Source organism: Pseudophryne corroboree, chromosome 2, assembly GCF_028390025.1.
Source record: "Pseudophryne corroboree isolate aPseCor3 chromosome 2, aPseCor3.hap2, whole genome shotgun sequence".
Lineage (NCBI taxonomy): Eukaryota > Metazoa > Chordata > Amphibia > Anura > Myobatrachidae > Pseudophryne > Pseudophryne corroboree.
The window spans coordinates 1045356055-1045369964 of NC_086445.1; the positions used below are offsets into that span (position 1 = coordinate 1045356055).

Here is a 13910-nt window from a genome sequence, read left to right on the forward strand (position 1 = left end):
AGCTCCAGCACCCGCTCCTGTGGTTGTCCCTAGTAATGTTCAATCCCTGTCTGGAACCAGGTCACGCCTTCAGCTTCCCACTCCTTCTCGCTATAATGGGAATCCAAAGAATTGCCGTGGTTTTCTCAACCAATGCGAGGTACATTTTGAACTTCTCTCACACAACTTCCCCACAGATCGGTCCAAGGTGGCGTACATTATTTCCTTGCTTGAAGGTTCAGCGTTGGATTGGGTGTCTCCGTTATGGGAGCGGTCTGACCCGTTGGTTTCCAGTTACACCAATTTCATCACGTCATTCCGAAGGATCTTCAATGAGCCCGGCAGAAAGACCGCTGCTTCTTCGGACTTGCTCTGAGTCCGACAAGGCTCCCGTTCAGTGGGACAGTATGTAATTCATTTCCAAACCATAGCCTCAGAACTGCGCTGGAATAATGATGCTCTCCGGGCCGCTTTCTGGAATGGGCTCTACGACCGTCTAAAAGACGAACTGATCACTAGGGATCTGCCAGATTCCTTAGAACAGTTGATCTCACTCTGTGTAAAGGTGGATCTTCGTATGCAGGAACGAGGTGGCGAACGTAGTCGGTCAGAACGATCCAGATTCCGGTCTCTCCCGTCTAAGCAAACGGTTACCCCAAGTCCAGACGAACCTATGCAAATTAATCGATCTCGGCTGTCCCCGGAAGAACGACAGCGCCGTCGTGAGGGTAGACTCTGCCTCTACTGTGGAGCTGCGGATCACTTTCTCAAGTTTTGTAAGTCCCGTCCGGGAAACGGGCAGTCCTAGCTTGTTCTGGAGGAGTCGAGTTAGGGGTTACATCTAAACCTTCTCCGACAGTGGACTGTTTACTCTCCGTGTCTCTGTTTTCTGGGTCTATAGCCAAACCTGTTAAGGCTCTGCTGGACTCCGGGGCTGCAGGGAATTTTGTTTCTCTTTCTTGTGTCCAAAAACTAGGTTTACAGTTACAGACCGTCGAATGACCTATTACGTTGACTGCTATCAATGGTACCCAAATTTCTAATGGTCTTATTTCAAGTCGCACAGTGCCAATCAAGCTGCAGATTGGAGCTCTGCATCAAGAACATCTGGAGTTCCTAGTGATTCGGGAGATGCCTCGCGATCTGGTTCTTGGTCTTCCTTGGCTTAAAGTACACAACCCTCACGTCGACTGGAAGTCGTCACAAATAGTATCCTGGAGATCATTTTGTCATTCTAATTGTCTCACTCCTGTCTACCTGCTCCGTGTATCTTCCAAGTCGGATGAGGAGCTCATTCCGGAGGCCTATCGGGAGTTCACAGACGTGTTTTCGGAACAGGCGGCCGATCAGTTACCACCCCATAGACCCTGGGACTGTCCCATTGAGCTCATCCCAGGGAAGATGCCACCCCGGGGACGCACTTATCCCTTATCATTACCCGAGACCCAAGCCATGTCGGACTATATTAAGTCTAATCTGCAGAAAGGATTCATTCGCCCCTCTACCTCCCCGGCGGGAGCAGGCTTCTTTTTTGTGAAGAAGAAGGACGGAGGGTTGAGACCATGTATTGACTACCGCGGCTTAAATGATATCACCATTAAGAACAAATATCCTTTGCCGCTCATCACGGAGCTATTTGATAGGGTTCGTGGAGCCCATGTCTTCACCAAGCTCGACTTAAGGGGAGCCTATAATTTGATACGTATTCAACAGGGGGACGAATGGAAGACGGCCTTTAATACCAGGGACGGGCATTACGAATATCTGGTAATGCCGTTTGGCCTCAGCAATGCCCCTGCCGTCTTCCAAGGATTTGTGAATGAAATCTTCCGAGATATGTTATACCTAAGTGTAGTAGTATACTTGGATGACATTCTGATATTTTTTAAGAATCTCACAGAGCACAGAGTACAGGTCAAGGAGGTACTTCTTCGTCTACGAAGGAATTATCTCTACGGCAAGATCTCCAAATGTACCTTTGAGGTACCTTCAATTCCATTTCTTGGTTACGTCATCTCAGGTACGGAGCTTCGCATGGATCCGGAAAAACTTACTGCTATTCGGGACTGGACTCAGCCTCTTTCCTTGAAAGCGGTACAAAGATTTCTCGGTTTTGCGAATTACTACCGGAAATTCATAAAGGGATTCTCTACCATTGTGGCACCTATTACTGCCCTAACCAAAAAAGGGGTCTGACCCAAGTCACTGGTCTTCTGAAGCTGTAGCAGCGTTCGCCCGGTTGAAAGCAGCCTTTATGTCCGCTCCGGTACTCCAGCAACTGAATTTTTCAAAACCATTCTTCTTGGAGGTCGATGCTTCCTCAGTAGGCATCGGTGCCGTGCTTTCACAGTACTCCTCTGGCGGGAAGTTACATCCATGTGGTTTCCATTCTCGCAAGTTCTCTCCTGCTGAACGAAACTACACCATCGGAGACCAGGAACTCTTGGCAATAAAATCTGCCCTGGAAGAATGGAGATATCTATTGGAAGGTGCTAAACACCTAATTACGATTTACACCTTTCACAAGAACTTGCTGTATCTCAAGACAGCCCAGTGCTTGAATCCCCGTCAAGCTAGATGGGCGCTCTTCTTCACTCGATTCTCGTTCGTCATTAAGTACCGGGCTGGGACTTTTAACACTAAGGCTGATGCTCTATCTCGTTCCTTAACGGCCTCGGATGAGGAGAATTCCGTTGGAAAGGCTTTGATTCTCAGTCCAGTTTCTATTTCGGCAGCTCCCACCGCTTCGGGTCCTCCTCCTGGAAGAATGTCTGTACCAGCTAAATTTCAACCGAAGTTGCTGCAGTGGGCTCATACCTCCAAGTTTTCCGGTCATCCTGGAGTTCAAAAAATGTGGGAGTTTCTACGAAGGTCATACTGGTGGGACACAATGAAGAAGGACATACAAGATTATGTCAACTCATGTCCTCAATTTGCTCAGCACAAAATTCTTCGTCTGCCTCCTGCGGGGTTGCTTCATCCACTGTCCATTCCTAAGAGGCCTTGGACCCATATTTCTATGGACTTTGTCACCGAATTGCCCCTCTCCAAGGTTCACAATACCATCTGGGTGATTATTGACCGTTTTTCTAAGATGGCACATTTTGTTCCTTTGACCGGGTTACCGTCAGCTCCCAAATTGGCTCTATTATTTATCCGTGAACACTTCCGCCTGCATGGGTTACCTCAGGAAATAGTCTCTGATCGGGGGGTGCAGTTCACTGCAAGATTCTGGAGGGCCCTCTGTTCAGCCTTACAAATAAAACTTAAGTTTTCATCTGCCTACCATCCTTAGACCAATGGACAAACTGAACGTGTCAATCAAGATTTAGAGACTTTTCTCCGCGTTTATCTCTCTCCTTCGCAAGATGATTGGGTGGAACTGTTGCCCTGGGCCGAGTTTGCCCATAATCATTTGTACCACTCTTCCACTGGTGAGTCCCCATTCTTCATTAATTATGGATTCCATCCTCAAGTTCCAGAATTACCCGTCTGTCCTCCGGAAGATGTTCCTGCTGCATCCTCTACTCTTCGGCACTTCAGTCAAATCTGGAGTAGGGTTCACGCTAACCTCAAGAAAATCTCCGGCCACTACAAATTCTTTGCGGATAGGAAGCGACGGGCAGCTCCCCAATACAAAGTTGGTGATAGAGTATGGCTCTCTACCCGCAATCTCCGTTTAAGAGTGCCCGCTATGAAGTTTGCCCCGAGGTTCATTGGTCCTTACCCCGTGTTGCAAGTTCTGAACCCGGTTGTCTGCAAATTGGGTTTGCCTTCCCACTTTCTGGTACCAAATTCCTTCCATGTTTCTCTCCTTCGTCCCCTTATTTTAAATCGGTTCCATTCAGAGTCCCCTAGGCCAACCTCTGTAGAGACTGAAGCCGGAACGGAATTTGAAATCAAAGCTATTCTTGACTCCCGTTATCTTCACAAGAATCTGCAGTACTTGGTAGAATGAAAAGGTTATGGCCCTGAGGAGAGGAGCTGGGTCAAAGCTACTGAAGTTACGGCTCCCCGACTGGTGCGGATCTTCCATTCCAGACATCCAACAAAGCCCGGGAAGTGTCCAGGGGCCACTCCTGGAGGAGGGGGTACTGTCACATGCCAGGGGCAGCGGCCGCCGCGCTTACCCCTGCATAGCTGCTGGTCCGTTTGGCAGTCCCCACCTCCGGCAGTCCTCGGGTCCCGGCGTCTGGCTGGCGCGGCTATCGGCGGTTCCCCGAAGCGTGGGCGCCACCATGACAGCCGGCGTCACGTGGGCGGGGAGCAGGTGACGTCACTAACCCGCTTCACCAATTCAGTAGAGGCGGGAGATTCAAAACCAGACGCCGGGCAGAGCCTCGGCGCCTGAGTATCGTCTCTTTTCTGAAGTGGATGCCAGAGCTCCCATACGCAGTGTGTTCCCCAGCAGCTATACTCCAGTGCTTTTAGCATTCAGGGTGCCTTCCTGCAGCACAGTCTCCAGTGATCCGAGCAACTAGTGTGTTCCTCTGCAGCGCAGTTGCCAGCGCTCCCTGGATTCAGCATGGCCTGCGGGCTGAACCAACTTTAGTGTTTCCAGCGTTCAGTGTCTTTCACCATCGCTCACAAGTTCTTCATTCATCAGTGTCTTTAAACATCGCTCACAAATTCTTCAGTGTCATTCACCATCGCTCACAAGTTCTTCATTCATCAGTCTTTAAACATCGCTCACAAATTCTTCAGTGTCATTCACCATCGCTCACAAGTTCTTCATTCATCAGTGTCTTTAAACATTGCTCACAAATTATTCAGTGTCATTCACCATCGCTCACAAGTTCTACATTCATCAGTGTCTTTAAACATCGCACACAAATTCTTCAGTGTCTTTCACCATCGCTCACAAGTTCTTCATTCATCAGTGTCTTTAAACATCGCTCACAAATTCTTCAGTGTCTTTCATCATCGCTCACAAGTTCTTCATTCATCAGTGTCTTTAAACATCGCTCACAAATTCTTCAGTGTCTTTCACCATCGTTCACAAGTTCTTCATTGATCAGTGCCTTTAAACATTGCTCACAAATTCTCCAGTAGCCTTTGACATTGCCCACAAGTTCTCTTTCTTTCATGTGTCGCTGTATTGCTCCCTTCCCATAATAAAGTTCCTCAGAATTTTTCACCAATCCTAACTATCAGAGTCTTGTATGAGGAAAACCTATATCCGACCATCCCTGCTCCGACCCAGCTGTGGTTCCTCTTCCCGACCATCGGAAGAACCCCCGAGTTCACAACATCCCCAACCCAGGTCAGTGACACCATTGGTCACATAAATAGATTTCAACGTAGTCTCTAACTTGCGGTCTGCCGGCTCCTTTAGTGAAGCTGTCCCAGGCGCAGGGAGAATCACCTTTTTAGTTAACCGTGACAGGGCACTGCCTAAAATGGGGGGTGACTACCACCTTTTCCTGTCCTCTGCAGGGAAAGGGTAAGCTACCTGAATTCTTTTGGGAATCTGACATTTCTTTTCAGGGTTAGTCCAGACTCCCTCAAAGAGACTGTTCAGTTCATGAGATGGAGGAAAAGTTACATTAATTTTCTTTTCTTTACAAAAGTAAGCCTTCTCCTGTGGTAAAGGAGGGGCCTCCGTAACTTCTAACACCTCCTTTATAGCAACAATCCTGTATTGAATGTTTTTTGCTAACTTTGGATCTATTCCCCTGGAATCACTAGTGTCGACACAGGAATCAGAGTCCGTGTCTGTATCAGTTTGTACTACTTGTGCAAAAGATCTTTTTTGTGAACCCAAGTGGTCCCCTGTGGATGAAAAGGCAGAACTATTAAAAATCACATCTTCAACAGATTTTCTCCAGTTTTCTGCATGAGACTCAGACTTATCCAATCTCTTACTGATATGATTCACACTATCACGTAATTCTTTCACCCATTCAGGCTCGTGGTGTGCCGGCAGCGCCACCACATTACAACTCTGTGTCCCTAAAATGGCTCCCTCAGGGGAAGAGCTCCCTGCCTCAGACATGTCACTCACGTGCACAAACACCCCACAGACACTCCGGGACTTATAGGGGACAGACCCACAGTAAAATCTGTTAGAAAGATACAGAACAGGATTTGCCAGCTTACAACTCAGCGCCAAGGAAAGAATCCGTTTGTCATGTACTTTGTACACAGAGAGCTTAAGCGCTTATATAATGCCAATAATATGACTGAGCACCCAAATTACACTTCCCCCTCCCCCCCTTTTGAACCCTGATACTTGATTTAGAAGTGGAGAGGAGGATCAGCGGTTCTTCCCTGGCAGCAGGTGGAAGAAAATGGCGCTTAACAGTGTGCTGGCTGCCTGAGGAAGAAGCTCCGCCCCCTGTAATGGCGCGTTTCCCCTCAGAGCTAATTTCTAATCTTTATACTGGCGGGGGTGTAGTACTGTGCCACAACATCATATGCTACCTTTTGCCAGTGAGAGTAGGTTTCATGCTGCCCAGGGCGCCCCTTCCCCCCGTGCCCTGCATCCTGCTGGGCTCTGTGTTATGGATAGCATACTCGTGCAGCATTCCCGCTCGCTGCGCGGTTCCTTAAGCCGTCACGATGACCGGAGGTCCCTCTCTGCAGATCTCCGGTAACACTACTCACCAGTCTTCTGACTTCTGGCTGTCAGGGGGGTGACGGCGTGCTGTGGGAGTGAGCGCATAGCCGCAGCTAGTGTTCCGTACCCTTCAGGAGCTAATGGTGTCCTGTCAGCAGCCAGCAGTCTCCCTGTAAAATAAAAAACCTAAATAAAGTCTTTTAGTAGAGCTCAGTAGAGCTCCACTAGAGTGCGACCAATCTGCCTGGGCACATTTTCTAAACTGAGGTCTGGAGGAGGGGCATAGAGGGAGGAGCCAGTTTACACTATGAAAAAGTCTTACAGTACCCATGGTGCATCAATTCCCCATGGTACTAAAGTGGACCCCAGCATCCTCTAGGACGTATGAAAAAATTTATTTTTAATTACGTTAGTGGCACAGTGGAAATATAATTGGTCGGGCAGTGGATGGAGACGCTGAGCGGTCAGCGTCTCCCCTCCAGCGGCTCCTGTCAGCGGCTCAGCTACAATGAAGCCGCTGCCAGGAAGGGAGCCGCCTGCGGGGGGGTGAGCAATGTCACACTGTGGACATCGCTCATTGCGGCTCCGTACACACATGCCGTAATGAGCGATGTCACAAGTGACATTGCTCACATTGAGCATGCTGCACCTCCAACCGCCAACCTGCAATCAATGAGCGCGGGTGCACGCATCGTTGATTGCAGGACCATACACAGTAGACGATGTGAATGATATATCGTTCACAATCGTCTGTATTGGCCATATTGGTCAAAAAAATCGTCTAGTGTGTCTGGCCCTTTACATGAATCAGGGCCTTTGTGTCTCACACAGACACTTCTCCATATCGATCCACCAAATGCTCATGTATTGCTTTATATAGTAGCTACGGTCTGTTTCATTTGCGTTGCCTTTGCCAGATGAGCGCTTGTTGACTTGCCCTTTTGGAAATGCATTTTTAATCATTCATTTAGTACAGCCACAGTATATAGGGGGTCATTCCGAGTTGATCGTACATAGCAACTTTTTGCTGCTCGTGCGATCACCTTGGCGCCGCCTATGGGGAAGTGTATTTTAGCATAGCAGGGATGCGATCGCTTGTGCAGCCCTGCTATGCTAAAAAAGTTTCCTGCAAAACAAGACCAGCCCTGCAGCTACTTATCCTGTGTGATGGATCCAGAGACGAAGGTCCTGGAATTGACGTCAAACATCCGCCATCCAAACGCCTGGACAAACCTGCGTTCGCCTTACCACGCCCGGGAAACGGTGAGTAAACACCCCGATCCTCCTTCCCGCTGTCAATTCTTCTGCGATCGGGCCTGCGATCGCTTTATTCGGTCCTGGCGTCGTTGCCCGGCGCTGGGCAACGACACGCGTGCGCTTTGCGGCCGCCACGCAGCCTCTGTCCCGACCCATTTGCACCACAGCGAAGAACCGCTACGTGCGAATGGGTCGGAATGACCCCCATAGAACGCAGAAGTGGTAACTCCCCAATGTGGTTTCCGTGTACTCCGACCTCAATGTGAAATGATTTATTTGATGGCCGCCATCACTCACTGCGCGTTTCACACCCATCCACTGATCCACTTGTCTCACACTCTCTCCATCTCTTCATCTTGTGATCGTGTCATTGTGTAGGATCTACCACAGAATCTCTCCACCTGTCCTCAGGAATTCTGTCATTGAGCTTCTCCATTAATAGAGAAGAGGCCAATATTTGGGGATTTGAAGATTGAGGTTAAGAATGGGAATTTTATGACTAGCAGCTGTGGTAAACCCACCGACTGCAAGACATATGTACAGGGGCGGATTGGGAGCAAAAAGCGGCCCTGGACATTTTTTTACTAGTGGCCCCAGAGGTGTAAGGTCTAGCCATGGGCCATGGCAGCAGCACCCTTCCGCCAAGACTTTACAGATAGTGGGCATGTCCAGCATCAAGGGGGAAGTTAAAAAGAAATAAAATTAAATATTATGAGCACATTATATGATACACCTTCAGAATTTAGGAAACTATATAATTCTTTAGAAAGATATATTTTCTTGCTTATTACCCCAACCGTATCCCAATCACTATTCACTCAATCTTATATGTCAGCCAAGCAGGCAGAGCACACACTAGATCATCTGCAATCACAGGCTAAGTGGCAAAGTAATTTTCATATATGCAAATTATTTTGCATCTTATTCATTATGTCTATAAAAAGGACCACATGTCCTCAAACAAAACAGGCCCCACGGGTGCATCGGCCCACCGGGAAACTTCCCTGTAAACCCTATGGCCAATCCGCCTCTGCATATGTAGATATTGCAAGTAACCATCTACCTCAGTGGCCTACCAATGTACCCAAAGGACAGGTATTTAGGTCAAGATGGAACTGTTCCGATGACACTAAGGTGGTCATTCCGAGTTGATCGCTAGCTGCATTCGTTCGCTGTGCAGCGATGAAGCAAAAAAAGGCACTTCTGCGCATGCGTATGCGGCGCAATGCGCACGCACGACATACTATTACAACGAATGATGTCGTTTCACACAGGATCTAGCAAAGCTTTTCAATCACACTGCTGGCCGCAGAGTGATTGACATGAAGTGGGCGTTTCTAGGTGGCAACTGACCGTTTTCAGGGAGCGTTCGGAAAAACGCAGGCGTGGCTGGGTGAACGCAGAGCGTGTTCGTGACGTCAAAACAGGAACTGAACAGTCTGAGGTGATCGCAAGCTAGGAGTAGGTCTGAAGCTACTCTGAAACTGCACCAAAAAAAATTGTTGCCGGTCTGCGATCCTTTCGTTCGCACTTCTGCTAAGCTAAAATACACGCCCAGTGGGCGGCGGCATAGCGTTTGCACGGCTGCTAAAAGCTGCTAGCGAGCGAACAACTCAGAATGACCCCCTAAAGCTGATGAGATGTTAATAAAGTTTGTTAAGTAGGGTTAGAGATTAAACTATTTACAAACAACCATGGCAGAGTTCGGAGCTGTAGATAGAAAAAAATCTATTAAATCCAGTTGCTTGGTCGGTAGAATATAAGAATTACACCAATTTCCAAATGGCTTTTTAGCGCACAATTTAATAAGCGGTACAAGTAAGTCGTGTCACACTCTGGAGTCTTACCTCCGGAGCTTGGCTGTGGGGTTCGCTGTCTCGGCGGCAGGCGGGTCTGCGGCGATGCAGGGCTGCAGCAGCAATGGCTGCCGGGTAGAGTATGCGGCCTCCAGGTGCCGGAGGCCGGGGTCTGGGTAATCAGAGTGCAGCAGCAGGAAGCTGCTGCAGTGAGTCCCTGGTGTAGTGCTCTGTTGCCAGAGCTCATTGTCCAGAGCCCAATGTGCTGACTATTGAGTGCAGCTGTGTCCTCAGTGCAGGGGGCTGCCATGTTGGAGACCAAAGCCAGGCCAATTGTGTTCACTCTCTGTGTCCAGCCAATCCGTGGCAGTCTTCCCTTATAAAAGGGGCCTGGTTTAGAGTGATGGTGCCAGTGCTTTAAGTTACTTTAACAGGTAAAGGTGCTTAGCTCTGAGCTCCCAGGTTACTCCTAGTTTCCTGTTCTCGTCCGCTATTGCCCAGTGGTTACCCCTTCGCTGCAGCTGCCTGTTGCCAACAGCCCGTTTCCGCTCGTGGGGCAACCTCGGGAAGTCACAGCCTCAGTCTTCAGTTCTTCACTCAGCATTCTGCAGCCTCGTCTTAAAGTCACAGCCACAGTCTTCAGTTCTTCACTCAGCATTCTGCAGCCTCGTCTTAAAGTCACAGCCACAGTCTTCAGTTCTTCACTCAGCATTCTGCAGCCTCGTCTTAAAGTCACAGCCACAGTCTTCAGTTCTTCACTCAGCATTCTGCAGCCTCGTCTTAAAGTCACAGCCACAGTCTTCAGTTCTTCACTCAGCATTCTGCAGCCTCGTCTAAAAGTCACAGCCACAGTCTTCAGTTCTTCACTCAGCATTCTGCAGCCTCGTCTTATAGTCACAGCCACAATCTTCAGTTCTTTAATCAGTGATCTTCAGTCTCATCAACACCATTCTTTAGTTCTGCTGTTGGATAACCCCAGTCTTTGTGAATCATCGTTATTTCATTAAACCACATAATTATATCTTCCTCATCGACTTGAGTCTTTCCTCGTACTTCCCATCACATGAGAAGGAACTACATTCAGCCTCCTCGCCTTTCCCTCCTCAGGCACCTGTCTAACCAAGCCCAGCCTCAGTTGTCGGATTCCCAACACCCGCCTTGCGTGACAAATTGAAGGTACCTTTACAAAAATTGTCTGATTCTGCTAAAAGATAAAGCTTTAAAGAAATTATTACCAGCCGAACCCAAATGTATTTATAGGAAGGCCCCTACCATAAAAAGAAACGCAGTCTCAAGTGCCTTACGTATGATGGACGCCGGTTTTTATAAAGGTTTCTTTAGATGCTGCGACTGTAAGATGGGCAAGTATTGAAGTTGCCCTCATTCTAAAATTACAGAATTCATTACAAACAATTACAAGGTGCAAATCACAGACCTCATAACTCGCCACGCTAGCTACTGTATGTGGTTTATGCCACTGAATGCGTGCATGGCCCTGTCTATAGAGGGAAAACCAGGAGGCACATTAAGATCAGATGGGCAGAACACGTAATATTATCAATGGTAATGACAAGCATCCCTTTACATTGCACGTTAAAGAAAAACGTAACAGATCTACAAGAGGTTTAAAAAGCGTCTGTGGTATCGCTCTAATTAAAGCTAATTAGCGCACTAGGGATAGGTGCCCAGGCATTTTCTATCACATTCGGCTGAGATTAGGGGATTGGTACTATCTGGACTATGAAAGTGACTAGGACACCATCCTCCTATTACTGTGTGGACACTTGTGGGGTGATTACCCTCCCGACTATATTACGCTCTAGGTGGGTTTTTATCTTTATTTCTCTGGACTGTATTACTGGGCCATTAGAAAATGTGGAACACCAGTGATAAGTATATTGCCAGCTGGAGCAATCCATAGCGCAAGTGATGCTTCTATATCGCTATATGCCATGTGGTGCGAGACGCCCCGGCATGACTGCGCCATTCCGAGAGGGTTTTCAGTACTGATGTTTTCTATACATTTTTCATCTTATTCGCAGCAAAACACCCATCACGGCGTGTTACAGATGCTGAGCTGCAACTTGACTCGCACAGGAATTAGTGTTACCTACGTACGAAGTTGCAGATGAAGCACAACAGAACTTAGCATGGCAGCACTTCCTATACAGACTCAGTCGCACACAGAAGTGCAGATGTCACACACCGATCAGTGTAATCTAGCAGAGTAGTCTTGTCACTTCCAGGTGTTTTATTGGTGCGAGTAAGATGCAATATTGAGCAGGAAAGGCGCTCGGCGCGGCTGTGACGCACTAAGCGGAGCCATTAGCTGTGATTTGAGCCGCAGTGTATGAGGGCACACATGTGCCATGTACACATCTCCCAGTGCTGTCCGCGGCCTCATGTTCTGCACTAGACGGCTGCTGACCTGCCAGGCTGCCTATACATAAACACTTACACTACACACGGAACTTATTATTTACACGTTATTTATTGCAAATCTCCATCAGTTCCGCACAGTAAGAGGTAACTGGGTTTTTATGATGCCGACAGTGAAAAAGCTCTGCCATGTAACTGACAGCGGCTCCTCGGACGCGGCGAGGGACAGGTAGAGCCTCTGAACCCGCTGTGCGTCACTCCGCCTCGCCCTCGGCTGGAGGCTGTGTCTCACTCAGCAGAGCCTCTGTGTCGGCGTGGATAACGCGATGAGCCGCCTGGATGTGCCTCCGCTGGGATTTCCGCACTGAGGGGGAGAGGAGAGAACAGGGTAAAACAGTACATAGCGAGAGGTGCAATACGCAGCGGCTCAGCCTAATGCCGATGTGGCAGCAAAACAAGCAGAATCCCTGGCACAGATGACTAGGAGCTCCCAGACTGGCTGATGGCGGAAGTCGCGGTTACCCAGCCGCTTAGCCTGGGCACAGAGTCACTTAGCAGGATCAGTCTGTGTCACACATTTACCCAGACATAACATAAACGGGACACAAAGTGATTAGGCTGTATGCAAAATAACAGTCAGCTGATGTGACGGCCAGCGTCACCCAGCCAATCAGGAGAGACCGGGAAAGGTAATGTTGTGCTGTAACCCACAGCTACCGTTATTATTATTAGTGTTTCTGGGTCTGTGGTGGCCCCGCCCAGTGGGAGGATCTTCTGCATGTGACAAACCCAACCCACATCAGAGCACGCGTGTTCCACGCTAAAGTGCATCCTCTGTAGGTGCTGCCTCTGCCCTTAGAGCTATATAATAATAATAATGATGAATATACACATACAGGTATGGCTGGTGCTCAGTAACACTCGTTGGCATATATGAGATACTGCAGCCGCATGTTATTATGGATGTTACTAGTCACCTCAGATGTCTACACCTTCTGCTCTTATATGGTCACACTAGCTGGCCTATATTATACAAAAATATCCACATAACTCCTATATGTATTTTATACATACTCAGTTATTATACGTGTGTATGAGTTACAGGATACATACTCAGTTATTATACGTGTGTATGAGTTACAGGATACATACTCAGTTATTATACGTGTGTATGAGTTACAGGATACATACTCAGTTATTATACGTGTGTATGAGTTACAGGATACATACTCATTTATTATACGTGTGTATGAGTTACAGGATACATACTCAGTTATTATACGTGTGTATGAGTTACAGGATACATACTCAGTTATTATACGTGTGTATGAGTTACAGGATACATACTCATTTATTATACGTGTGTATGAGTTACAGGATACATACTCATTTATTATACGTGTGTATGAGTTACAGGATACATACTCATTTATTATACGTGTGTATGAGTTACAGGATACATACTCATTTATTATACGTGTGTATGAGTTACAGGATACATACTCAGTTATTATACGTGTGTATGAGTTACAGGATACATACTCAGTTATTATACGTGTGTATGAGTTACAGGATACATACTCAGTTATTATACGTGTGTATGAGTTACAGGATTATGATGTGATACTGAGTAGTCCGCTCACCTCTCTCCCGGACACTGGTCTTCTGTATCTCAGGAATGAGGAAACTGTACACCAGCTCCGCCACAATCTCCTCCGACTGTAACTGAGTGCGGCTGAGGATGAGAGACCACGTTACACAGACTGACAGGAGTACTGGACCCACCCGGCCTGGATCTGTGGCAGTATGACTAGTGATCACCCAGACTGACAGGAGTACCGGACCCACCCGGCCTGGATCTGTGGCAGTATGACTAGTGATCACCCAGACTGACAGGAGTACCGGACCCACCCGGCCTGGATCTGTGACAGTATGACTAG

The 13910-nt window shown here is 47.9% G+C and overlaps 1 protein-coding gene across 1 annotated transcript in view; it reads right to left on the reverse strand.

Moving 5' to 3' along the window:
* Positions 1 to 12063: 12063 nt before the first annotated feature.
* CFAP91 (cilia and flagella associated protein 91) overlaps positions 12064 to 13910 on the reverse strand; it is a 170898-nt gene continuing 169051 nt past the window's right edge. Inside the window, exons 16-17 of the mRNA XM_063956861.1 lie at positions 13614 to 13705; positions 12064 to 12334 (exon numbers count right to left, since the gene is read on the reverse strand). Coding sequence (XP_063812931.1) covers positions 12225 to 12334; positions 13614 to 13705 — 202 coding nt within the window. The 3' untranslated portion in view covers positions 12064 to 12224. The remainder of the gene's footprint in view (positions 12335 to 13613; positions 13706 to 13910) is intronic.